The 27,458-nt window shown below is 44.9% G+C and overlaps 1 protein-coding gene across 4 annotated transcripts in view; it reads left to right on the top strand.

The window, feature by feature from the left end:
* The window catches only part of sox6 (SRY-box transcription factor 6), a 264,750-nt gene that overhangs the window by 88,497 nt on the left and 148,795 nt on the right, over positions 1–27,458 (top strand). For all 4 annotated transcript variants that reach the window (XM_028796093.2, XM_051923458.1, XM_028796092.2 and 1 more), the window contains exon 3: positions 16,716–16,805. In XM_028796093.2, coding sequence (XP_028651926.1) covers positions 16,716–16,805 — 90 coding nt within the window. The remainder of the gene's footprint in view (positions 1–16,715; positions 16,806–27,458) is intronic.

Raw genomic sequence — 27,458 nt, 5'->3', positions numbered from 1 at the left:
CACACAGTGCCACTCTGTGCAGAGGGTCACCTGCCCTGTAGATGTCACGTCTCACACTTGTGCAGGTGTCCAGCACTAGTGTCCATATCAGAGACCCTCTGCCCATCAGATGTCACTTTAAGCTATTTTCTTAGCAGACTGGGTGGTGTGACTCATACAGACCGAGTGGAATATGAAATTCTTCTGACGTAATTGTGCCAAGGATCAGGGGACCCACCCGGTGAAGAGTGATGACCGACTCGGCGACTGCTTCTCATTTCAGATGACTCAGGGCCTTGGTGGATTTCGCTTTTTGCCCGCCGTCCCTCATGAGTTGCTCTGCTCTGATGTGCTGTTGTTTTTCTTCTTTACCTGCTTTTGTGCATTTTAGGTTGCCAGGCACAGCAGTTCATTTGGACCTGCCCTCAAAAGTCGCTATAAAAAGTGATGGAAGTGACAGGTGTGACATTTCAGAGGGTGCTGCTGGTCCTTGACATGCCTTGGTGGTTCGGTTTAAGTGCCATTATGTTAAAGGGGAGAAAGTGCCATGTCTAGAAGGCATACAATACCCCGAGGCTTTCCCTGTGGGTGCCACTCATTGTTGGAGGAAGTGGAGCAGCACCAGAGCGCAGGCGGCAGCTGCACGGCCGACGTGATAGACGTATTCACGGCCAGAGCAGAGGAGCGCACGTCTCTGGGCGCTCCTTTCGTTGTCGACCTGCTGCCCGTCAAAGATGGCCTTGGTTCTGCTGGAGCACCGCACCGGCCACAGCATGCTCTCCTCTGCTGGCACCGACGAGTTTCCCTTGAACAAAGCCTGGCACTTTTCTTCTAATCTTTTCTTCTGGCTGATTTCCCAGCTGTACGCCAATTTCGCCTGCCAGTTAAGAGCGCAAGTCGACGCACTGCAGATCTAAATGTTATCCTGCTTAATGTTCTCCCAGTTATTTCAATTGAATTTAATTGGATGTGATTACATGCAGGGAGTGGCCACCTTTTTCGACTTTCATGTGCCATGCAGAGCGGCATTAGCAGTGCATGCCCTACTGCCAACTGTATTCTGACTTTAGGAAGGAGCACCATTGGCATTAATTGGGGCATCTCAGGATGCGGGCATGGACCAGCAGCTGCTTTGTATTGGCACATAACTCCTTAGCCCGGATCAGTAGATACATAAATGGACATGAAAGGTGCTATATAATAAATAAATACAGACAGATGTGGGAGGTGTTCACTAGTGGGTAGGTAGATGAAAGGCACTATATAATGGATAGACAAGGACATATCATGGAAGGGAGTGGTGGAGGGGGAGTGTATGGATATAGCACAATCTATTACTCCTGATAATAGGCAATAAATAATGGACATGAAAGGCACTGTATGAGGTAGGTATGAGGGGCACCATATTAAAGACATCCTGCAGCTAAAGGGCACAGTGTGGCTGGTGGCGCAGTGGTAGTGCTGCTGCTTCACAGTAAGGAGATCATGGGTTCATATCCCGCATCCTTGCTGTGTGGCAGTGCTGTGTAAAGCATTATAGCACTGTATGCTGGAAATATTAAGATAAACAAAAGGCAGTATGTAACAGAGAGATATGAAAGGCACTATATAATGGATACGCTGATAGGTATGAAAGTATAGTTATAGCACTATCGACTGTACCTAGATAAAAGGCATTATATAATAGATGTGAAAGGCACTATAGCAGGTAGGTATGAAAGGCACTATATTAAAGACATTCTCTAGATAAAGGGCACTGTGTGGCTCTAGTATACTGTATACTATAGATATGAGGATAAATTAAAATGGTTATATAATAGATAGATATGAAAGGCACTATATAACAGACTGATGAATACAGCAGGTGCTGTATATAATACCTACGTACATACTGTATATTGATATGAAAGGAGCTGTATCGAAGATGGATGAATATGAAAAACACTCTGTGATGGGTACACTAATCAGTATGGAAGGCATTCTATACTAGACATTGTTCAAAATGGAAGTGCTGTGTAATAGTTATGAAAGACACTATATGATGACTTCACAGGTGGGCCTGTATAATAGGAATTTATAGGAGACACATTGCACAATTGTTGCATGATATGCTCTAGATAGGAAGTTAGACTTTAGGAATTATATAATGAACATAAAAGGCATTATAGGATAGCTATCAATTAAAAGGCACTATAACGTACCTACATATAAAAATCGTGATATGATTGATATGAAAGGCTTTACAGGATAAAAAAGTATATGCTAGTTGTGGAAAGCACTTTAACATAGATAGAGAGACAAGAAAGGCACTATATGATAATTACGAAAGGTTTTATTGAATGGATATACAGTATATATAAATGTAATGAATTATTATTATTATTATTATTATTATTATATATATATATATATATATATATATATATACAGTTAGGTCCATAAATATTTGGACAGAGACCACTTTTTTCTCATTTCAGTTCTGTACATCACCACAATGAATTTTAATTGAAACAACTCCGATGCAGTTGAAGTGCAGACTTTCAGCTTTAATTCAGTGGGGTGAACAAAACGATTGCATAAAAATGTGAGGCAACTAAAGCATTTTTTGAACACAATCCCTTCTTCATTTCAGGGGCTCCAAAGTAATTGGACAATTGACTCAAAGGTTATTTCATGGGCAGGTGTGGTCAAGTCCGTCGTTATGTCCTTATCAATTAAGCAGATAAAAGGCCTGGAGTTGATTTGAGGTGTGGTGCTCACATGTGGAAGATTTTGCTGTGAACAGACAACATGTGGTCAAAGGAGCTCTCCATGCAAGTGAAAGAAGCCATCCTTAAGCTGCGAAAACAGAAAAAACCCATCTAAGAAATTGCTCTAATATTATGAGTGGCAAAATCTCCAGTTTGGTACATAGTGAGAAAGAAAGCAAGCACTGGTGAACTCAGCAACGCAAAAAGACCTGGACATCCACAGAAGACAACAGTGGTGGATGATCACAGAATCATTTCCATGGTGTAGAGAAACCCCTTCACAACAGCCAACCAAGTGAACAACACTCTCCAGGGGGTAGGCGGGCGTATTGATATCCAAGTCTACCATAAAGAGAAGACTGCATGAAAGTAAATCCAGAGGGTTCACTGCAAGGTGCAAGCCACTCATACGCCTCAAGAATATAAAGGCGAGATTGGACTTTGCTAAAGAACATCTAAAAAAGCCAGCACAGTTCTGGAAAAACATTCTTTGGACAGGTGAAACCAAGATCAACCTCTACAAGAATGATGGCAAGAAAAAAGTATGGAGAAGGTGTGGAACAGCTCATTATCCAAAACATAGCACATCATCTGTAAAACACAGTGGAGGGAGGCAGTGTGATGGCTGCCAGTGGCACTGGGACACTAGTGTTTAGTGATGATGTGACACAGGACAGAATTCTGAGGTGTTCAGAGACATACTGTCTGCTCAAATCCAGCTAAATACAGCAGTCAAATTGATTCATGATACAGATGGACAATGACCCAAAACATACAGCCAAAGCAACCCAGGAGTTTATTAAAGCAAAGAAGTGGAAAATTCTTGAATGGCCAAGTCAGTCACCTGATCTTAACCCAACTGAGCAGACATTTCACTTGTTGAAGACTAAACTTCAGACAGAAAGGCCCACAAACAAACAGCAACTGAAAGTAAAGGCCTGGCAGAGCATTAAAAAGGAGGAAACCCAACATCTGGTGATGTCCATGAGCTCAAGACTTCAGGCTGTCATTGCCAGCAAAGGGTTTTCAACCAAGTATTAGAAATGAACATTTGATTTCCAGTTATTTAATTTGTCCAATTACTTTTGAGCCCCTGAAATGAAGGAATTGTGTTCAAAAAATGCTTTAGTGGCCTCACATTTTTATGCAATCGTTTTGTTCACCCCACTGAATTAAAGCTGAAAGTCTGCACTTCAACTGCATCGGAGTTGTTTCATTTCAAATTCGTTGTGGTGATGTACAGAACCAAAATTAGAAAAAAGTTGTCTCTGTCCAAATATTTATGGGCCTAACTGTATATATATATATTTTTTTTTCTCTCTCTATGTAAAGCGACCTTGGGTTTGTGAAAGATGCTTTATATTATAATAATAATAATAATAATAATATTATATACAGAGTGAGAGAGAGAGAGAAAGAGAGAAAAATGAATATCTATGCAATATACTGTATATAGATAGATAGATAGATAGATAGATAGATAGATAGATAGATAGATAGATAGATAGATAGATAGATAGATAGATAGATATGAAAGGTGCCATATAATAAGTAGATAGGAAAGGCACTATATGATAGAGTGAAAGGCACGATAGATAGATAGATAGATAGATAGATAGATAGATAGATAGATAGATAGATAGATAGATAGATAGATAGATAGATAGATAGATAGATAGATAGATAGATAGATAGATAGATAGATATGAAAGGTGCCATATAATAAATAGATAGGAAAGGCACTATATGATAGAGTGAAAGGCACGATAGATAGATAGATAGATAGATAGATAGATAGATAGATAGATAGATAGATAGATAGATAGATAGATAGATAGATAGATAGATAGATAGATAGATAGATAGATACTTTATAAATCCCAAGGAGAAATTCACATACTCCAGCAGCAGCATATTGATAAAAAACAATGTTATATATATATGTATCTCTGTATTATAATAAACAAATCCTGCGACGAGACGTGACTTTTTGAAGAGACTTTTTGGAAGGAAATCCTGTGAGACGGAGATGTTTACCATGAGATTCTTTCAAGTCGCGCCATTCTTACGACTATTTTCAAACAAGACCACGGTCATCAGGTGCATTCTGGCACTTAACCTGGACAGACACCAATCCATTAAAGGGCTTACTTATCAACACACACACATTTACGAAGATCCAGTTTAGAATCACCCATTCATCTAAATATGGCAGCGAGAAACCATGAAGTCAAATGAATTAACGTGAAAATTGTCGATCGGTTACACGGCAGATTGGTTAAATGCGTATCAATAGACTCTGCTGAAACAGTTGGTGGTGATGGTGAGGAAGATGAAAACATCAACTTACAATATCATGAAGAACCATTAACACCGCCTGGTCTTCCATTGGACAAATTACTGTTGATAGAAGGACGTATCGTAATGTGATTGCGTAGTTGATGTCTGAGTGATGGGCGATGCGATAAGACGAGATTAGGTGTATTGAAAATTGGACGAACAATTCTGACATGTAAAATTTTAACAAGCGACTAGAAAGGTAATGTAGTCCATCTTCAGGGATAACATGAGACACCAAAGGAGATGTCGATACGCCATTCATATTAAAACGTTTACAGTTTCCCGTCAGAATAGCTTTTGCAAAGACAATTAACAAATCACAGGGACAAACATTCAAAAAAGTCATTTTATTTATTAGAGAGAAAGAAACGATATTCACTCACGGGCAGTTATATGTTGCGTTGTCACAATGAAACTCCAAACACGGAATCAAAATTCAATGCAATCTTGACGAAAAGTTAATTCCAAATATCGTTTTAACTGACGTTTTAAAGTAAAAGTGAAAATGACGCATATGTAACAATTCCCATGAAAATAACAATCTCTTTAAATTGTTTATCAGGTTAACCAAACCCGGGGGTTGGCGAGCGAAGTGAGCAGGGGGTGGAGCCCCCTAGTATGTATGTATATAGATAGATATATACAGGCACTATATGATAGCTGGCTATGAAAGGCACTATATGATAGATTTACAAGGTGCCATATAACAGAGCAGTATGGAGGGCACTCTTAGATGCGTAGATATGACGGCTATGAAATCAGCACATAACCGGTAGATGGATATGAAAGGCGCTCTCTCTAACAGACACATGGATTGGACAGACAGCCGGCAGCCTCCATTGAGTCTTTGTTCAGAGTATTTGAAAGATTCTGAGAACAATGAGCAGGTGTAAAGGTGCCAGTCTTGGTGCCAGTGCTCCTTCCTTTCCTTCCCAGCCCTCTCTAAGAGTGGAGGGCCACTGAGCACTGACATTCCTTGATGATTGCCCTGAGTGCCAAGCTGGAGGGGGACAGCGACGACCCGCCTGACTGCAGTACCTTTCTGTAACATCTGCTGTCCATGCAGCCAGGTGCCGTAGCTAACACATGCCATGTCACCCTGGTCAGGCTGGTCACCCCTGAGAGCTCAGATTACCTGGAAGTGGCCAAAGAACTTCTCACTACTGTTGACAGCGTAAGCCCATTCCCCCATTTTTTGCACCTGCCCATTTCTTTGTCAGCATCACTTGGCACTGCGCTGTGGGGTGTGTGGTTTCACCAGTACACTTCAATGGGTCCAGTTTAGTTCCCAGACCTCCTAATGCCAGTCCCTAACATGTTGGGAGGAGACACTGTAGTCAGCAGCTTGGCACTCTAGTCAGCAGCTTGCCCGCATGCTTTGTGCCACCCTGTTTTCAAATTGGTGGTGTTAATGTCTTGAAATTGGCCCAGTGTTAGTGTGGCCTGTGATGGAATGGGCACGTTGGTCTTCTGCCTGCCAACATATTCATTAACTCTGAACTGCATATGTGGGTTATAACATGGAGAAAGTCAGTGGAGTATTCAGGTCCTCTTGTATGCCTACACCTTGTGCCATGAAACGTTGCCTGTGGCTGCCACAATGCCCATTGCCCAATGTGACTGAAGTCATCAATTGCAGCGCTGCCCTGCTGTCACCAGATGACTGTTTTGCATGGCATCCTCTTCTCCAGTTGTATCCAGCTCCTGTGGTGCCATGACCATCCACCTCTGAACCCACCCCCCCCCTTCCTGCTGCTTCTGAGATGCCCATTTTCTCCTGTGACTGAGGGCTCCAGTGGCATCTCTACCCATTTCTCCTTTGTGTGGTGGCTGAGGCTGTCACCGGATGACCATTTTGCGTGGTGTCCACTTGTATCCAACTCCTCTTCTGTGCCCAACTTTATGCCGTAACCAGCCACGTGTGACCTCTGAGATGCCCTAGGTTTCCAGCTGTTGCCAGATGACCATGTCATCAGTTCTGTCAGCAGATGCCATCTTTCATACGTTTCTCTTTGGTTACTTCTCAAACTCTCCAATTCCACTTTGTTTTGTTCTCCTATTGATCTGGACGACTGTGCCAGCGTGCATCCATGCCAGTGTCCTCCAGGAGGGGAGACCTTGGGAGAATCTAAATAAAAGATGAAAGCCCCTTTTTAATTTCCATTCCAAGTTCCTCCTGCATTCCTTTTGTTGTTTCACAGTCCTGCACGTTATCCCTGTTGGCGTCGTGTGCTGGACGGGCATCAAGAGGTGATGCGGTAGGCTTCCCCTCCACAGATCTGTCACTTCTGAGGGCTGTTGGCATGAAAGCACTGGGCACTGAGTCTCTAAGGGTCATTCTTATACACAGTGAGCCTGCCATTCACTGCCCATCGGGATTTGGCCTCAGTGCTGTGGAGAGCTCATCGTAGGCTCGGCTTTGATCCGAAATGGGCCGGCTGAAAAGGAGAGGGTGGCACTCGGAGAAAGATGCCCAAAATATGCCCATTTGGTTGCCGTGCCCTTTACATGCTCATTGACAAGCGGATGGATGGATGAGTTGATCTTCTCAAGCTGGTCAGGAGCCAGAGGGTTAATTGAGGGAAGGCTTTGTTTCGCTTCAGAACGGAACGTTTCCCTCACATTGCTTGGCACACAATGCATTTTTCCTCTCTTTGCAAAAATATGGAGGAGTGCAAAGAAAAAAAAATGAAAGAAAAATTAGGAGCAGGGCAGAGACTGACCACTCCCTGAGGGGAGTGCGGAGCAGACGTGAAGCTGGCACGGGATTATCTCAAACAGTTGGCGCATTCCATAATGATCAAGTGCTCGAGCAAACCGGCCCCATCTCACAGAGCATCTGCGCTGATGTTTAGATGAGCCCCCCTCGCCCCCACCCTAAAGAGATGGGCCATAGCTGACCACCCCGAGGCCCAGTGATCCACTTTGCTGTTCTCCCAAGGGTGCCACTTATCAAACGAGGAAAGCATTTGAGTTCCTTTCTTTTACTTCCCGTCAGCCCATGTGCTACATGTTGTGATGTGCCCCACCCGGCCCGCCCGTTCAGTTCTTGAACTTCATTTTTGGCTCCTCTGGCTTCAGCCCTCACCCCAGGTGGGGGTGCGGGGGTAGGGAGGGGGGGCTACAGTCCTGGAGCTCAGTGCCTGGCCGGGCCTTTCGCTCCAGTTTGTTTTCCCTTTCGCTTCTGGCCAGGAGTCCTCACAGAGCGTTTGATCAGCCACTGGCATCCTCGGCACCTTGAGAAGGGAAACCTCACAGGAGACGCGCGAGCCCGGAGCGTTTGAAGGCACTTCAAAAATACGGACACCTCGCGGCTTCGAGCGCCTCTCCGCAGCCCACCCGATCCTCTTTTTGAAAGCCTGCTTGGCACTCGCTGCCTTCTTTTTTAATTTATTTTACATTTTTTTGTAAGGGGCGTGTCCTTCATGGAGAAGAGAAAGACGCACACGAACGAACACACACACACACACACCAGCAGGTGCCCCGTCAGTCTGTCTGCAGTCCTCATAGCACCATTCACAGCTACTTCAATGTCTGCCATAGCCACCTGTACCACCGAGAGGCCGACAGATAGGAAAGGCGCTATACTAGGGAGAGGCAAGTATGAAAAGCACTGCACAATGAAGAGCTACAGAGTGAAAGGCGCTATACAGGAGACACGTGGAACTCTTGGTGTCCAGCTGTTCCTTTATGCCTTTTCTTTGTCTCTTCTATATTACCTCTTGTCTCTCTATGTATAGTGCCTTTCATGTCTATCTATCTATCTATCTATCTATCTATCTATCTATCTATCTATCTATCTATCTATCTATCTATCTATCTATCTATCTATCTATCTATCTGTCATATAGTGCCTTTCACATCTATCTATCTATCTATCTATCTATCTATCTATCTATCTATCTATCTATCTATCTATCTATCTATCTATCTATCTATCTGTCATATAGTGTCTTTCATATCTTTCTATCTATCTATCTATCTATCTATCTATCTATCTATCTATCTATCTATCTATCTATCTATCTATCTATCTATCTATCTATCTATCTATCGTTCCCATCTAACCCTCCACATTTAATGTACTCTTTTTTTATTATGGTGGCAGAGAGAAGTGACTTGTGGCATTTTGGTCGGCCACACTAGTAAGAATGTCCCTGTCGTCTGCACATGTCACAAGGGCTTGTCCTCCGTCTTCTGAGGATTGTGGTTTTCCTTTGCATTGGGCGCATTTTTCTTCTTGAGCTCAGCCTCTTGCATAGACAGGCACGGTGTGGGACAAGGCAATGGATGAAATCCCACAGTAGTGTTGGATTGATACTCAGATTTGGTCCTTGGTCCCGCTAGCAGTTTTCACACCTCAGTGCCAGCAGCAAAACCAAATTGAAGCAGGTAACGGGTAACTGAGTTTCCCAACTCCTAGCTGTTTTGTCCCCCCAAGTAGCCCTGTTCCACCATACTCCTCTTATTTGGGGGTCTGAGGTCATCCATCTGCCACACTGTCCCCACCATCTAGCGCGCTTACATAGATGTATCATAATGAGGATATTATAATGAGAAGCGGGTGGGTAGGAGCTGGGGGTCTGCGTGCGAGGTGTCCGGTCTCAAGCATTTACTTCCAGTACCAATGTTAGCCTAATGCTGGCACAGAACCATTTTAAATCATATAGTTTGTCAGTCATTCTTCAGTACCAGTGCACCGCCCAACACTCTTGTAGATGTCACAGACTAGAAGTGCAGTGTCAAAGGTGGTCAGTTCCAAAGCTCTAGCAGTCCCTTTCAGCACTCAAGGGGTGAGGGTGGGGGTTTGGGGGCTGGCTGTTTACCAAGGAAAAAGGAATTCCAAGCTTTACATGGAAATGAAGGGACGGTGAGGTTGAGCCCAGTAGGTGTCTGTTTGAGGTGCCAGTTCACTTATTGTCACGTGTCCTCAGCACAAGGAAATCCCCACTTGCATGTCAGCAATACTTAAGTACCAACAGAAGGCGCACACACACACACACACACACACACGCAAACACACCAACCATACACAGTATACAAAATGCTGTGTATATGCAGTGCCGTGAAAATGTATTTGCCCCCTTCCTGGTTGCCTTTATTGCTCCTTTGTAACCCTTCATTGTTTCTGATCTCCCAATTTAGTATAAAGCAAAAGAAGACCTGAGTAAACACATTGTACAGTTTTATGTGCTTATTTGATTTATTGAAAGTAAAATATTAGCATAACAATTATATCGCCCATGTGAAGATGTAAATTGCCCTCCTAGTCGCTCAGTCAACTGAAATGATAACAAGTGAAATGAGACCTGACAAACTCGGGCTTGATTTTCCACCAGCTCCATCAATTCAGCAGGACCTTTCCAGCGGTGTGAAGTTTGCTAAAAGGTCTCAACAAGCAGCACACCAGGCCTCAATCAAAAGAAATTCCAGAAGACCCCAGGAAGAAAGTTACAGAGATAAATCAGTCAAGAAAGGTTCATGGAGCAGCCTCTAAAACCCTCGGACTCCAGTGAACCGACCTTCAAATGGAGAGAACTTGATAAATTTGTCCAGGATTGGCTGGCCTAGCAACATGACCACAACAACACATGGAAATCTGAACTGGGAAGTCACAGAAGAACCCGCCGAACATCGAGGGAAGTTCAGGGCTCTCTCAGCTCAGTTAATGTTAGTGTTCGGGATTCCACCATCACACGTGGGAGAGCTGCAAGGTGGAAACCACTGCTGAACATGAGGAACATACAGGCTCATCTAACATCTACCAACAAGCACCTCGACTACCCCCAAAACCACGTTCTGTGGACTGAGGAGTCAACAGTGGAACATTTTGGAAGACGTGGGTCTGGCATGAAGCACAGCTTTCCACACAAAGAACATTGTGAAATATGGTGGTGGTAGAGCGATGGTGTGGGGACGCTTTGCTGCTTCAGGGGGCATCTGAGCAACTTGTCATGATTGAGGGAAGCATAAATTCATCTGTCAACCAGAAAGGAAAATGTCCAGTCATCTTAAAACTTGAGTGCAATGGGGTTGTGCAGCAGAACGAGGATCTGAAGCGCAAGAGCAGGTCCACCTCTGAGTGGATGAAACACAAAATGACAGTTTTGGAGCACCCTTGCCAAAGTTCTGACTTAAACAGCCAATGAGATGTTTTTGTGGGAAGTAAATGGACGGTTCCTTGTTGAAATTTCGGCAGTGTGGCTGAAAGAAAGCCGTTCTGTAGAGCAGACTGGGCCAACATTTCTTCATAGCAATGCCAAAGACTGATCTCCTGTTACCTGATTGGAGTTGTTGCTGCTAAAGGTGGCACAACTAAGTGTTAAGTTTATGGGGAGGGGGCAATTACTTTTTCACATTGGCGCTATTTATATTGGTCAACTTTTTTCCTTCAATAAATCAAATGATCATTTAAAACTGCATTTTGTGTTTGCTCAGGCTACTTTTTCCTTTATACTGAACTAGCTGTCCCCAACGGCTCTGCCCACATAGTAGTGAAACGGGACAAACTTTAAAAATCAATTAAAAAAATTTTTAAAAAGTCATAATTTGTATTGGGAAGAATTTGTATCGATAGCTTTCATATATCCAAGGGCCTCCTGATATACAATACTTTTGGCTTTGCTATCAGAGGGCGAGAATGTAGCTGTGGTGTCTTCGGCAAAAATATAAAAGCTGGCAAGGTAATTCTGGCCAAGTGGAAGGTCAGACGTTGGCACTGTATCTGATATCTCTGCCAATGAGCAGCTACACACCTCTAAAGCACACGTAGCTCTGATTTCTGTATCAAAAACGCCAATCGTTACTCCTTAACAATCTCTAGACGAACAAGCGGGTATCACTAGCTAAGCGGAGACCATGCACGCTCCAACACGTGGCGTGAGGTAGAGTGACTCAAAAGGAGGCTGGTGTGTGAGTGAGGAGGACCCCACCCGCCTCCCGCTCCCTTTGGCCCACAGCCTCTCTCTCAGATTTGCATGAATAAATCGCTCCTGCAAGTGAACTATGATATGAGAAAGTCGCAAAATCAACCGGAATGTTCAAGAAAATTCTAGAAAAAAACCCAATCTAAATCCGTTAAGTAGTTCTCTCGTTTGCTCGCTAAGTGGAGGTCAGGTACCTGCCCCGAGACTGGCGTGTGAGTGATAATGGCCCCGCCCCCAACGGCCAGCTGCGTCTGTCTCAGATGCACACAAATAAATCGGCACCGCAGCCGAACTCTGATACTTAATGCAATGAGAAGAGTTGCAAAATCAACCGGAACGTTCACGAAAATTACAGAAAAACACACGATCTAAATCCGTTAAGTAAAAAGCGGACAGACAGACAGACATTGGATTTTATATACCGTATATACTCGCGTTTAATTTCTCCCACGGATTAGTCGGGACTTGATTTTATCGTATAATTTCCAGTATTTTATAATGTTGGTTGTATAAGTCGAATGCGGAAAACTCACGCTATTGGTCCAAGAGATTATGATTTGTTAACGACCCACCTGAGAGAGTCACCACGGAGCACACTGGCTTTTTATTTCTATGTGGGTGTGGCAATGCGCTGTATCAGCGGGTGCTCCTCACCTCTCACTCTGTCTCTCTATTGTGCCACCGTGACCACACGGTGATACCCAAACTATTCCAAAGCAATGTTGGCACTGTTTTGTGTTTTTTGTATCTCATACACCTTTATCGTAAGAGCATCCCTTATCGATGATGGAGCATTCGATCAGAAGAAAATATGAAGCTGGTTTTAAATTAAAAGTCATTGAAGTGGCCAAAGAAATCGGTAACTGCGCTTCTGCAACAAAATTCAGTGCGTCTGAGAAACTGGTGCGAGATTGGAGGAGGCAAGAAGATGGAAAAACAAAAAAAATTTTTGAGCGGGCGTATAAGTCGGGGTCTGATTTTATGATTGATTTTTCGGGTTTCAAGACCCGACTTATATGCGAGTATATACGGTATATAGAGTTTTGTCTGGAGATCAGAAACAGTTAAGAAGAAGCAAAAAGAGCACAAATCAGGAAGGGGGCAAATACTTTTTCACCGCACTGTGTATTTTTGCTTATATCTGTTCTCACTCTCTCTGTCTCTCCATCCCTTCATCCATAATTATAAGCGCTTATCCAGCACTATCCAGGGGTGTCATGATTTGCAGAGTATATTTATACATTCGCTGTATACTGTACATAAATATATCAGTGGATTGAAGTCGTCCCCGTGAGTGCCAGTTGTCACCAGAGACGAGTATGAAAAGCCGACATCTTTAATTATCCTGTTTGTCTTTCTACTCCAGCAAACCTTGTGTATGTCTTAAACAGATGGCAGCTGGGTGCCGGTCTTATTTTGTGCCACCTTCAATACCATCTATGGTGCCCCACGGCCCTGGACTGAGCGGGTGCCATACCAGGATGTGATGGGCCAGTGAGGACGGACTGCTCTGTACACCTGTAGACATCTATGAGAACAGATGGAGGAGTGCAGGCTGCACCTTAGGTATCTCAGGAAGTAGAAGTGCTGGAGTCAAAGGGATAAATGATAGATATGAAGGGCGCTATATAAGCAGACAAGCTTAATAATAGACGCATTCTATATGTTGTCACACACTAAAGGGTCTGAATAATGGCGATTCCACGTCCAACCAGGGGGCGGCAGGTTGCACTAACTGTCCTTTCCGATCCCTTGCAGACCCTTCTGATTCCATTCTGCACCTCTGATGATGTCACTTCCGGTTTCGCCTCGGATGACATCACTTTATACACTGGCCTTTAAAGCCGCCATTTTGTCTATATATTGCAGTTCTGTTTTGGACTATCAGCCAGTTATATTATACGGGTGGCTGCCCCAAACCCGTTCTTGTGACAATGTGCATTTGTAGTTTTACGGCATACAGATTCTGTTTTTGATGTCCAGCTTTTCATTTTGCCACCATTTTAGGTTTATCAGTATAGTGCTGCTGATTCGTGCCATGGGACCTCACTGTCGCCTTTGTAACACTCTAAATGTGTGGATAATGGAGTCCTGATTTGAGTAGAATAACTGGCTTATTTTCCAGGTTGGCATTAGCAGTTGTAGGTTTCTTTTGGGCTTTTTGACCCTCGTTTGTGCCCACGACGTCTGATTAATATCTTTCTCTGTAATTAGTGCTTATGTTGAATCTCCTAGTTTTGTCCCCTACTTCAGTGCCATCTCTCAAAGGAACCCTTGGAGACGTACGTGTCCTTCAACAACAGGCACACTCAACAGTGTAACTACCTGTAACCAGACGTTGAGCTTGATGGCCTCCTCTGGTTTCTTTGGTGTGGTGAGTTTCTGTGGCCCAATGGTCTTTGTCATGGATTTAGGAGTTTTGAGTTTGGCATTTTGAGAGGTAGAACTACACAAGCGAGCGTAGTGGATCCGAGTGTCGTCATGTTCTGATTGGCTGGGTATGAACGCCTTCCTGGCAGAGGTTTTGAGAGTCCAGGTGGGCGGAGAGGCGAGTGGTGCGCTGCCAACCAGATGCTGCCTTCTTTTCAGTTGCCTAGCATTGCATCCACTCTCTGCAGGCTTGTTCCTCTTTTCAATGTTTGCTCACGATACGCCTTCTTGTCTTTTATCAGTAGGTGGTTGTCCCCCTGTTCTACCTGAAAACCGCCGGGGGATATATCAGTTGCTCTTCTCGTATTCCAGCCTTTCCTCGACCTGATGGGAACAGGCTGACCTCGGGCTGGTGCCGAGATCGCAAGGAGGCGGCCTGTGATGCTCTTTATCAGCCATCTTGCCACAGAGCGGCAGATTCCAGCCATTCCTCGGCTGATGAATGATCCGCCGGACAAATGTTAATTGTTTTGCTCGCTGCTCCTTGTTTCATCTTTTACCTTGCACTCAGTGTGCTCTGCTCGCTTATCTGCTCGGCCTCTTCTGTGATCAAGCGATGAGATGAAGGGCTGGTGCTTTGAAATCCTCCATTTCTTTTTATCTACGGGCTTTTTCCGAGTTTGCGTGGTTGGGCTGATGGGTGACAAGGAGAGCAAATCAAATGAGAAAAAAGATGGAGATCTTTGAGCACTGAGGAAGTGTGACTGAGCTGTGAAGTGCCCAGGAAGGAGAGGTATGAAGAAATGCCACCAGAGTAGGTGGGCCACATGTCATGGCCCATCTTGCTGAAGTTCATACCTCGAGTCGCCATGAGAGCTCGGCTTCATTCACTCTTGGCTCTCTGCTCAGAGAGGACGTGCCTTGTCACTTGTGTATGTGGTCCACTTCTTATAGAGCCTTTCATAGAAGACGAGGTGGGGGGGGGGTCACTCAGTAGTGACATGCTAAGCCTGCTGGGGATCTCCTGAATGACCCAAAAACATCCAAATTTTAGTAAACCGAAGGTTTATGGTTCTACAAAAATGGAAAAATAGACATAGAAGGGTGCAGGGGTAACAAACCTGCTGTCCCCTCCACGGGTGTCACCTTGAAGGGTGGCTAGCCCACCTGCCTTCATTTTCTTTCTTTCTTTCTTTCTTTCTTTCTTTCTTTCTTTCTTTCTTTCTTTCTTTCTTTCTTTCTTTCTTTCTTTCTTTCTTTCTTTCTTTCTTTCTTCCACCAGATGAAGTTTTGCTAAGACCGTTCCTCCCAACTCCAAGCGTCCTGGACCAATGGCCAGTGGCCCCTTTCAAGTGTGGTCCTGGTAATACTTTGGAGTTCACTTCTGATCCAAACCCAGCCCTACAAAACCCCTGGGTTTGTCTGGCCTGAGCGCCCTCTGGTGGCCCCTGCAATGACCCTAGGAGTTGCGTTCGTTGAGCACCCTCTTGCGCCTCATACCCCTGTCAGAATGCAGGGGCTCTCAATGGCAGCTTCCTAAAAGGGTGGGGCAGGTAGAAATTTTTACATTTTACATTCTACACTGTTCATCCATTATAATCACTCCCTGCCAGGACAGGTTAAGCCAGGCCGCCCTCCTGTGACATAATCCAACAACCGCTGACCACGATTACCTGCCGTGATGCCACCTGGTGCCCTACAGCCACCCTAACCCGTACACACACGGGCAGGACACAGGTTCAACAGAACACCCGGTTTATTTACAAATCACCAACACAACAGTCCCTTCTTGCTGCCAGTCCTTCTCCCTCCACTCCTTCTCTCCTCCCAACTCTGGCCCCTATTTATAGGTCACCCAGAAGGACTCCAGGTGCCCAACGAGTTTCTCCGAAGCGTCACCAAATAAGGCCCTGGAAAGGTCCATGTGCCCCCTGGCGGTGGCCTCGAGTTCCAACAGAGTTGAGCTGCCATGCTCATGACCCCTGACCCCACTGGCAAACCAAGGGGGCTGCCCTCTGTCAGCTCCGGGGAGAAACTGTCCTGATAATACTCTCTCCTCCGGCCCTTCCACACACTGGGCATCCTGGCTGGGTAAGGGTTCCGGCCACCCGCCGCACTGCACACAGGTCTCCTCTGCCTCACCACTGCCAGGCATCACAAACAGAGAAGTCAAACTTGCTGCCGCTTTTCAATCCAAGTGAATTCCATCATAAAATAGCCAGTTGGTGACATGTCAGATTGGCACCGGGGTCCTATGTGTCACCGCGTCAGACCCTCATCATCATTAGCAGGTAACTGTTGAGCTCTCACAGTGATCCCTTTCTTTCTTTCTTTCTTTCTTTCTTTGCAGAATCTACTTGCATGGAAAAGCTGCTGTCAAAAGACTGGAAAGAGAAGATGGAAAGACTCAACACAAGCGAACTGCTCGGGGAAATCAAAGGTACAGACAACGCCACATAGAGGGCTCCTGTGTCCGTGCCCAGGCCTGAGTTGTGCATGATGCCTGTCTGAGGTGATGTTCTGTTCATTGTGTGACGTGTGACATGGAGCAGAGGGTGACATCTGACAGTAAGACATTGTCACCCACAGTAAGGAGCTATATACAGTAACTATGGTTTATGTTTTAATAATTGATGAGCCAATAGGTGGCGCAGTGGTAGTGCTGCTGCTTTGCAGTAAGGAGACTGTGGAAGATTGTGGGTTCGCTTCCCGGTTCCTCCCTGTGTGGATACCGCTTTGAGTACTGAGAAAAGCGTTATATAAATGTAATGAATTATTATTATTATTAATAGAGCAGTCAGTGAGACAGGAGTGGGCTACGGGGTTAAAGGGTGCCACTCTTAGAATGTAAAGCAGTGCCAATGTGAGAATGTCCACTTCTGTGCTGGTGGGCATTCACTCTGCCAGATGAGGGCGTAAATGAAGGGTCAGCCCTGTCACAGAATTCACTGATGGAGAAGAAGGCCAGAGGGATGGTTGGGATTTAGGGTTCAGCATAAGCCGACATTTAGGCTAGCGACTGGAAGCCAGGGTCACTCGGGTAGTATGGACTATTTACTTACAGACAGAGGGACGAGTTTTACAAATGTGCCTGAATGGCGGCCAGTCCTAAGCAGAGCCTGTTACTGAGAAGTGTTTACTTTGAAAGGGAGGCAAAGATAACCTCGGCTCAGGGAAGAGGCCTTCTGGCCGGGAGCCATGACGGCAGTAAAACCTTAGCTGAAGACAGGAAACAGGATTCGGGAGATGCAGATACCAAAAATGGTGTGTGCACACTATGAGGATCATTGGATCACACTTGTATGTTTGAACCCATGGGTAGTGCCATACATAGAAAACAAGAACCCATCCATCATGGTGACGGGGGTCTGCCGGAGCCAATCCCTGCCAACACAGGGCTCGAGGCAGGAAGCAAACCCCGGGCAGGGCGCCAGCCCACCACAGGAATACAAGAATCAAAAACAAAAAGTAGTTTATAAAATGTAAACCAAAGGGACAAGTTGAAGTGAACAGTGAAATGGAGTTGATGAAATGACAAGTCGAAAAGGCAGTACAGTTGTTACTGACAAATCAGGTTAGAGATCAGGGTGCCAGGCCAGTCAGGGTGCCAGCGAGTTCAGAGCCCAGCTCTTCTGTGATGGTAGTAGTACTACTTGTTGTTATATTTTCGTGTTTTCCAGAGGACAGTTAAAGTGTTTCCTTCAAGTCCATCCAACATTTAACATGTCGCCACTCTCAGGCACCATGATGAATAAGAATGGATTACAATTCCAAACCACATATTATGTAAAAGAAAAACAAATTGTCATTGTATTGAGTGCACTCAGTGGTGTAAAGCCTCTAAAAAGACCCATAAAACAGGCTGGGGACCTCCCTAACCTGCCCAGAGAAGGTCTCACCTAAGGCAGCCTGATCCTAACACTTGTGAACTTGAACCCGGACACAGACAGACGCGGACACCAAATGTCCCAAAACACACACTTTTTATTCTTCATTTGGCGCACAAACACAGTGCACAAACCACCACAATGTTCAGTCCTTCTTTTCTTCTACCACCTCCACTCCTCTCCTGCTAACTCAGTCCACTGCCACCCGACTCCGGCTTTCCGAGTGGAGTGAGGCGGCCTCGTTTATACTGCTCCCTGAGGTGCTCCAGGTGCTTCGTAATTAACATCTGGCAGCACTTCCGGGTGTGGCAGAAGAAGTGCTGTATGCCCAGGCTCCAAAGCTGTCCAGGCGCTCCCTGGTGGTGGCCACGGGCCCCAGCAGGGTTGGGCTTCTAAGCTCCAAACTTGTGGCCCTGATACACACCAGGGGAGCTGCCCTCTCGTGTCCCGGGGGAGGTACTGTTGTTGACGACACGTCCATTCCCCCGGTCTCCTCAACAGAGCGTCCTGTCCGGAAAAGATCCCCAGCCATCCATCACACACTCTGTTTGCTGGCTTTGTCCTACACAGGCCTAAAAGAGGGATTTTTGGCTTAAAAAGTTTGAAAATCTCTTTAATATCTCATTAAAACATAACAGAAATGCACATAAAGGCCTTTCTTGGGGGAGGAACCATAAAAGGCTGTGGCTATTAAGGGCAAAACTCAAACAAAATCAATAAAAATGAAGATGCAAGAAGTATGAAAATGGCAAAAGATGCAAGTGAACAGTCCACAGGAACCGTTCAATGGACGATGCCATAACCACCTCCCTCCATTTGACCCCCTCTCACCTGGACAAGAAGGACACTTAGGTGCACATGTTGTTCATAGACTTTAGTTCAGCATTCAACACACTCATTCCTCAGCACCTGATTGGTAAGCTAAGCCTGCTGGGCCTGAACACCGTCCTCTGTAATTGGATTCTAGAGTTTCTGACACCAAGAGACTTCAGTCAGTAAGGATTGGAAACAGCATCTCCAGCACCACCACATTGAGCACTGGTTCTCCACTGGGCTGTGTGCTTAGTCCACTCTGTTCACTTTACTGATTCAATGCACAGCTTGAACCCCATCATCAAGTTCGCTGACGACACGACTGTGGTGGGCCTCATCACCAAGAACGATGAGTCAGCATACTGAGAGGAGGTGCAGCGGTCAATGGATAGATAGATAGATAGATAGATAGATAGATAGATAGATAGATAGATAGATAGATAGATAGATAGATAGATAGATAGATAGATAGATAGATAGATAGATAGATAGATAGATAGATACTTTATTAATCCCAAGGGGAAATTCACAAAAGGAGTTTGTCTAAGGGGCAACCCAAAGCAAACAAGTCCCACCTCCTCACTGGTATGAGAAAACCCCCTGGTATGATATGCCGCTCGACTCATCTTGAGGTCTAATTATGCAAGGCTTTGAGCTTTTTTGGGGCTCCCTCCTATTTTTGGCCATCTAGATCCTCCATTTTAGTTCATTTATGGACCATATCCTGTACAGGGAATTATACCTTTATGATAAAGAGTAAACCAATAGGTGTCTTCAGCAAATATGATAAGAAGGACTTAAGAGTGCTGCTCCCAGGGGTCCAAACCCAAATGGAATACGATGGGTCACAAAACTTAGGATCAGTAAAATAAGGGGTCCTGTGGAGTGTCACTTTATGCTATTTCCAGGTTGCTATTCACGAATGTGATCATATTTTTACTGAATATTCCTCGCCCTCTATGAGCAGCTGCCAGAAGGTTCAAAGTGACACATTTCAAACATCAGCATGTGTGGTATCGTCATTTCAACTATTCCAAGGTCACTGATTACACTATGATGTGATTTTTGATGTTTGATACTTAAGTAGGGGTCCAGCCCTCTATGGGCCTCAATTAGAGGGGGGAAAATGACAATCAAGAATTTTTAAACTTTAAGTATTTAGATAGATAGATAGATACTTTATTAATCCCAAGGGGAAATTCACTTGCTCCAGCAGCACCTTACTGATACAAAAAAAAAAAAAAAACAATATTAAAATTAAAGATTGATAATAATGCAGGTAAAAACAGACAATAACTTTATATAATGTTAACGTTTACCCCCCTGGGTAATTATTTAGATTGAAGCAAACATTTTAATATTTCAAATATTTGACACAACTATTCTTCTACCTGGCGGCACGTTGGTGTAGTGGGTAGCGCTAATGAATCTGACCCCAAAATGCGTAAACTCCACCACTTGAGGCACTATCTCACCTCCTACTGTTATGCAGCCTTTTAAATGTATTTATATTATTGTTTTTTTTTTTTCATTAGTTTTACATTGTCATGAATTTCCTGAGATAATGTCTGTTTAAGTATGTGGGCGGCACGGTGGCGCAGTGGGTAGCGCTGCTGCCTCACAGTTGGGTGACCTGAGGTTCTCTTTCCGGGTCCTCCCTGCATGGAGTTTGCATGTTCTCCCCGTGTCTGCGTGGGTTTCCTCCCACAGTCCAAAGACATGCAGGTCAGGTGCATTGGCGATCCTAAACTGTCCCAAGTGTGTGCTTGATGTGTGTTGTGTGCGCACCCTGCAGTGAGCTGACGCCCTGCCTGGGGTTTGTTTCCTGCTTGCGCCCTGTGTTGGCTCGGATTGGCTCCATCAGACCCCCGTGACCCTGTAGTTAGGATTATAGCAGGTTGGATAATGGGTGGATAGATGTTTAAGCATGTGGGTGGCACGGTGGTAGCACTGCTGCCTTGCAGTTAGGACACCCGGGTTCACTTCCCGGGTCCTCCCTGCGTGGAGTTTGCATGTTCTCCCCGTGTCTGTGTACATGCAGGTTAGGTGGATTGGCAATTCTAAATTGTCCCTCTACCTCTCGCCAGGTGTTGGAGCGCATCTTACCTCCACTTAGCTAGCGAACGAGAGAACTACTTAACTGATTTAGAGCGGGTTTTTTTTCAATAACTTGCTTGAACATTCCGGTTGATTTTGCGACTTCTCTCATTGTGCTGTCTATCATAGTTCACTTCCGGTACCGATTTATTTGTATGAATCCGCGAGTGAGGGGAGGGGGATGGGCCCCTTTTATTCTTCCCGACCACAGGTATGGTGGTGCAGGTGGGCCGAATAGGCCTCCAGACATCTCTGTACAGGCTGTTCTCTTCCATCCATCCATCCATTTTCCAACCCGCTGAATCCGAACACAGGGTCAAGGAGGGTCTGCTGGAGCCAATCCCAGCCAACACAGGATGCCAACCCACAGGACACACACAAACACACCAAGCACACACTAGGGCCAATTTAGAATCGCCAATCCACCTAACCGGCATGTCTTTGGACTGTGGGAGGAAACCCACGCAGACACAGGGAGAACATGCAAACTCCACGCCGGGAGGACCCGGGAAGCGAACCTCAGGTCTCCTAAATGCGAGGCCGCAGTGCTACCACTGCGCCACCGTGCTGCCCTGTTCTCTTCCATTGTAATGGTAATAATGGAGACTTTATAAATGTTGCGATTCTGGGTTTGTAGATAAGAGAGCCGAGGAGCTTAATTACCGTTTACGGAGTCATGTCATTTGGAAACAGTCGAAAAGGCAAAAGCAAAATAAGAGCCAAGAAACACAAAATGTCTAACAAACTAAAATACAAACTAACCTTCAACATAATGAAGACTTGGGTGACTGAGCGGTCAGCCTTGTGCAGCCTTTGAATGGGGACTATGAGGGTGGCCCCCGTGAACTGCCCACCTGTATTAAGAGGAGGGGGAAAAATGAAATGAGCCTAATAAGAAGACAGCAAGACCATAACAGAGAAGATAAAGCCCTGTGCAGAGCAATTCAATATTAAAGAAAAGAACCTCTAGATTGTCAGACTTGTTAAGACCTTATGACGTCGGAGAACCGAGTCATTGGATGGATTGTCAGATGCCATGATTTAGGCCTTCAGAGCCCCTCATGTCATGCCGAGTGGCGTCGAGTAACACAGAGACTGCATTCGACTTCCCAGAGCCTAATCTACGAGGGGCGGTATAATCACCTGAAGTGAAGAGCAGCGATACGGTCGATCTGACTGCTTTATTACGGATCTGCGACTTCTCTCTCTCTCTCACCCCCCCCCCCCCCCCCACTGTCTCACCCACCACACACCTCTTTTTTTTCTTTTCTTTTGGTAAATAAATCTCATTTATGTGCGTGTGGAAAGAGTGAAGTAAGCCGGAGCGCAGGTAACGGAGATAACGACACCAACGCGTGCGTGCGTGCGTGCGCTCGCGCATTCCAAATCCCAGATACCGGGTGAATACTTTCCCTATCGCACTGGCAGTCTTAGGGTTTTAATTAGCATACCATTTCATATGACTGGAGACATTTCAAAGCTTCCCTTTGTGTTCTCTCTTACAAACATCTTCTTGGGCTTTTTTTTTATTTTTGAAGTCTGTCTGATATAAATACTGGCAATTAAAAAGCAGCACAGGGTTGGAGACACAAGGTCTTCCTAATTAAAAAACAAACAAAAGCAGCCGCTAGAAAACACCGCGCGATTCACGTCGAAAAGCGTTCTGATCAGCCGGAACGCGCGGTAATTGACAGGTTCAAATCAATCCAAAGGGCAAACGCGTCTGTACGCTTGGATTAATAGAGAGAGAAAGGAAGAGAACACCTACAGGATCGTCTGCCTGCCGCGCACCCTCGGGCCTGGCGGCTTTGTTAGCGTCGCGAAAAGAGAGGCGCCTTTGATGTTAACGGGTAACAAGTGGAATGCGAATCTCTGTCTTTATTCATATTGAAGGAACAGATAGATTGGAGGGGGGTATCCAAGTGCAGCCTTTAACTTCATTCATGTAGATTGGTTTATAGCAGGGGTGTCGAACTCCGGGGCTACAAGTTTTCATTCTCACCCTTTTCCTAATCAGTGAGCAGTTTTCACTGCTAATTAACTCCTTTACCCTTCATTTTCATAGCCCTGTTTTTAAGGATTCAGTCCTCTGAATTGATTTGTTTCTTCATTAAATGGCAGCCAAACAGAAATGAGACCTGAAACGAGCCAACAGATGACCCGCTAAACTGGGATTTCAAACTCCAAACAATTTCACTCCAAACAGTCTCTTAATGAGAAGCTGATTCTTGCTGTTAATTAAGCCCGTTATTTAATTCAAAGGCTTGTTGCTGCTCTCGTTTCCAAATTTCTTGATTTTTCTGTTTCTTCTAAGAACACCATCAAAATGTTTTGCTGACCTGAGAGATCAATCTTACTGTAGACCTTCACCTTTCTTTATTTTCAGATATTGTATGACGGGCACAGGTGAGCTGGTCATGTTTGATGTCTCATTATTGTTTGGCTACTAATTAAGGAAAACAAAACAATTAAGGGGCCTGAGTCAAGGTAATTAATTAGTAGTAAAAATGGCTCACTAATGAAGAAGATGGTTAGAATGAAAACATGCAGCCACTGTGGCCCTCGAGGACTGGAGTCCGACACCTGTGGTTTATAGAATCGTGGGGTCCTTATTGTCATTTGTGCAGAGTCCAATGAAACGCTCACTTGCATGTGTTAACCAACATACGACGTGTAACCCCCCCTTTTGGCGCCATCATTAGTGAGAAGATCTCTCTGACCTCAAAACATCTGTTTTCCTTACCTGAAAAATCTCTTTATCATATACAGTAGTAGCTTACATCCCTGCCCACCATTATGGATGAACAGGCCCGAGAGGCCACTTCAAGTGGAGCCTTCAAGTGATATTCATGGAGGTGGCGGGAGACTCTCTGTCCTCATTCACGTAGATCACTGCGTCTCAATCTGTACAGTCATGGCCAAAAGTTTTGAGAAGGACACAAATATTCATTTTCACAAAGTTTGCTGCCTCAGTTTTTATGTTGGCAATTGGAATCTTCTCTAGAATGTTCTGAAGAGGGATCAGAGGAATTGGAATTCGTCACAAAGTCCCTCTTTTCCATGAAAATGAACTTCATCCCAAAAAAGCACTGCATGTCACCAAAGGACCTGCTGACATCATTTCAATGATCCTCTCGTTAACTCAGGTGAGATGAGGACAAGGCTGGAGGTCACTCTGTCATACTGAGACAGTAGAAGGTGTCATGGCGCCCAAGAAAGTCCAGCAAGCACCAGGAGCGTCTCCTAAAGGTGATTCAGCTGCATGCCCCACCAGGGCAGAGCTGGCTCAGGAATGGCAGCAGGCAGGTGTGATGGAGGTATAGACTTTTGGAGGGTGGCCTGGTGGGTGTCAAGAAGGGCAGCAAAGAAGCCAAGAAAAGCATCAGGGACAGACTGATATTCTGGGATTGGACTGCTGAGGACTGCTGGGGGAAAGTCATTTTCTCTGATGAATCCCCTTTCCGATTGTTTGGGGCATCCAAAAAAAAAAGTTAACGGCGCTACCATCAGTCCGGTGTCAGGCCAACAGTAAAGCATCCCGAGACCATTCATGTCACATGGGGTTGCTTCCCACTTACAATTTGGCCTAAGAACACAACCATGAATAAGAATGGGACCAAAACATCTTCCGAGAGCAACTTCTCCCAACCATCCAACAACACTTTGGTGACCAACATGATGGAGCACTGGGCCATAAGGCATAAGTGAGAACTAAGCGGCTTGGGAAACAAAACATCGAACTTTGGGGTCCACAGCCAGGAAACTCCCCAGACCTTTAATCCCATTGAGAACTCGTGGTCAGTCCTCAAAAGGCGGGGGGACAAACAAAAACGTACCAATTCTGATTATGCAAGAATGGGCGGCGGCCATCAGTCAGGATTTGGCCCAGAAGTTGATTGACAGACAGCATGCCAGGGTGAATTGCAGAATTCTTGAAAACGAAAGAAGGGCCAACACAGCAAATCTGGACTCTGTGCATAAACTTCATGGAATTGTCAATAAAAGTCTTTGAAACTTCTGAAATGCTTGTAATTCTACTTCAGTGTACCACAGAAACATCTGACAAAAAGATCTAAAAACACTGAAGCAGCAAACTTGGTGATAAATCAACACTTGGGTCATTCTCAAAACTTTTGGCCACCACTGTAGTCCATGGACAGCTTTGGGATCTGTGAGCATGGGGGTCCATGGGCTGACCAGGCCAACCTTCTTGAAAGAGGTTTCTTACTGTTAAGGCCACGTGAAGACCCTGGCCATGGTTGTATGCTGGCTGACGTCCATGCAAATGGTCCCATCTTTTTCTTCTACACTGTTCTTTCCTGTATTGCAGTTATTGTGCCTTCTCTTTCGATGTTTCTTCCAACTCGTTGTCCCTCTCCCACCCAACCTAACTCCTTTTTTTTTAATTCCACCTTGATGTTCATTCACCTCAAAATCCAAACCCTAGCAGCAGCAGCCAGTTAATTCTACGAGGAAGCTGACGCCGATGTCTCCTGATGCATTCATTCTCTAAGTCTTTGTGCCATAACACCAATGTCTGGGATTTCTTATGGATCATCTGGGGGTTTGACTACCATAATAAACCCAGCATAGTTTGAATGTGCAGACCCCTGTGACCCTGTGTTCGGATTTAGCGGGTTGGAAAATGGATGGATGGATGGATAGTTTGAATGTTAGTCGTGTAATGCCGACTTTCCTTCCAGTTGGGCAGGATCGAGCACCTAGGAGGCAAGAGATTCAAACAGGGACAAGTGCATTCCACCTCGAGCTGAGCGATGACACAAGGGGGGAGAGCTGAGCCAAAACCAACAAAACGGAGCCAGCATGGTAGCCCATAGAGTAGTAGGAACATGAAAAGAGCCTGAGGAGCAGTAGGAGCTTGTCAGAGTTCTGCCTGTGCTCGGTTTTTGTGGTCTTTCTTAAGACACCTTCCAAACGCAGGGCACTGGGAGCGGTAGGGGCATGTGAATTACGGAGGTGCCTCCCAGAAGACGTTCCTTACTCACAGTCTGAGTCTGTCTGCCATCTCTTCTTCTGTTACTGTGTTTTATACACATGGAGCACGGAGAATTGTCATGCAGAATTTACAGAAATGAGTGACTGTTGGTTATAGGTGGTCCTCCATATCTTTGTCTTCGACAAAGGGGTCCTCAGTCCAAAACACTTTGAGGACCACTGACATAGATGAAAGACGGATGAAGAGAAGTTAAGGCACCTGTGATGTTCACGGGTAACAAGTGGAATGCAAATCTCCGTCTTCATTCCTGTAGATAAGCTGAAGGTTTATAGGGTCCTTACTGTCACACAGTTTCATACTTGCATGTGCTAAGCTACATGTATCATCCCACCACTCTCCAGTGCCATACATTTACATGCATCTGCTTAGCATTCGCTTTTATCCAAAGCAACTTACAAAACATAATTAGTGAATGGAACCACCTTAAAGCAAAACACGTGTCTTCCTTACCTAAAGAATCTCCAAACACGGTTTACAACACTCTGCCATGATGGAGACACAGAGGCCTCTTCAGGTGGAGCCTTCTTACCTGCATTTACTAATCAGCATGCAGCACGTCACCACTCTCTGGCTCCATTAATGCTAAGCAGAACTTCTGACCTGAAAACTTTGGAAAGGGCTGGAGAAGATAAACTCACGTGGGTTCAAATCCACGACCATCCATTCTACAATACACAAATGTACTGAAGTTACTCCTTATTGTTATGATGGAGAGCCAGAAAGATTTAATAAAAGGATAACAACTTACCTTAAGAGTGCAACTGAATGGGGTGGCAGGTGACGACTTACCACACGGCCTCCGTGGCAGCGTTACGCTTCCAACCATCAGCATTCGGAGCACTCCTGTTCTGCCTGTAGACCCCACAAAGTGCAAAGCGGGTACCCGCGCCCACAGTCACTCTTACAGGCGCACTTCTGTGGAATGAGAGGAGAAAAAAACCTGAAGATAATGTGGTCAAACCCACAGAGCCAGAACTCGAACCCGGGACTCAAAAGCCATGTGGGCCCAACATTAAACACATCCAGTTTATAATTCATAGGCGTCACAGCCTGCTAAGTTTGTCAGGAATTTTCAAATTTGAAAATGACATTTAGGGAGAATTAGTTTTATTCCTGTGTGTGTGTATATATAGGTATATAATATATATATATATATATATGTGTATATATATTATATATATATTACTATATATATATATATATATATATATATATTATATATATATATATATAAATATATATATATATATATATGCTGTACATTTATATATTTTTCTTT

Source organism: Erpetoichthys calabaricus, chromosome 2, assembly GCF_900747795.2.
Source record: "Erpetoichthys calabaricus chromosome 2, fErpCal1.3, whole genome shotgun sequence".
Lineage (NCBI taxonomy): Eukaryota > Metazoa > Chordata > Cladistia > Polypteriformes > Polypteridae > Erpetoichthys > Erpetoichthys calabaricus.
Note: the sequence above shows the minus strand (reverse complement) of the source record. Positions and strands in the feature narration are given on the sequence as shown.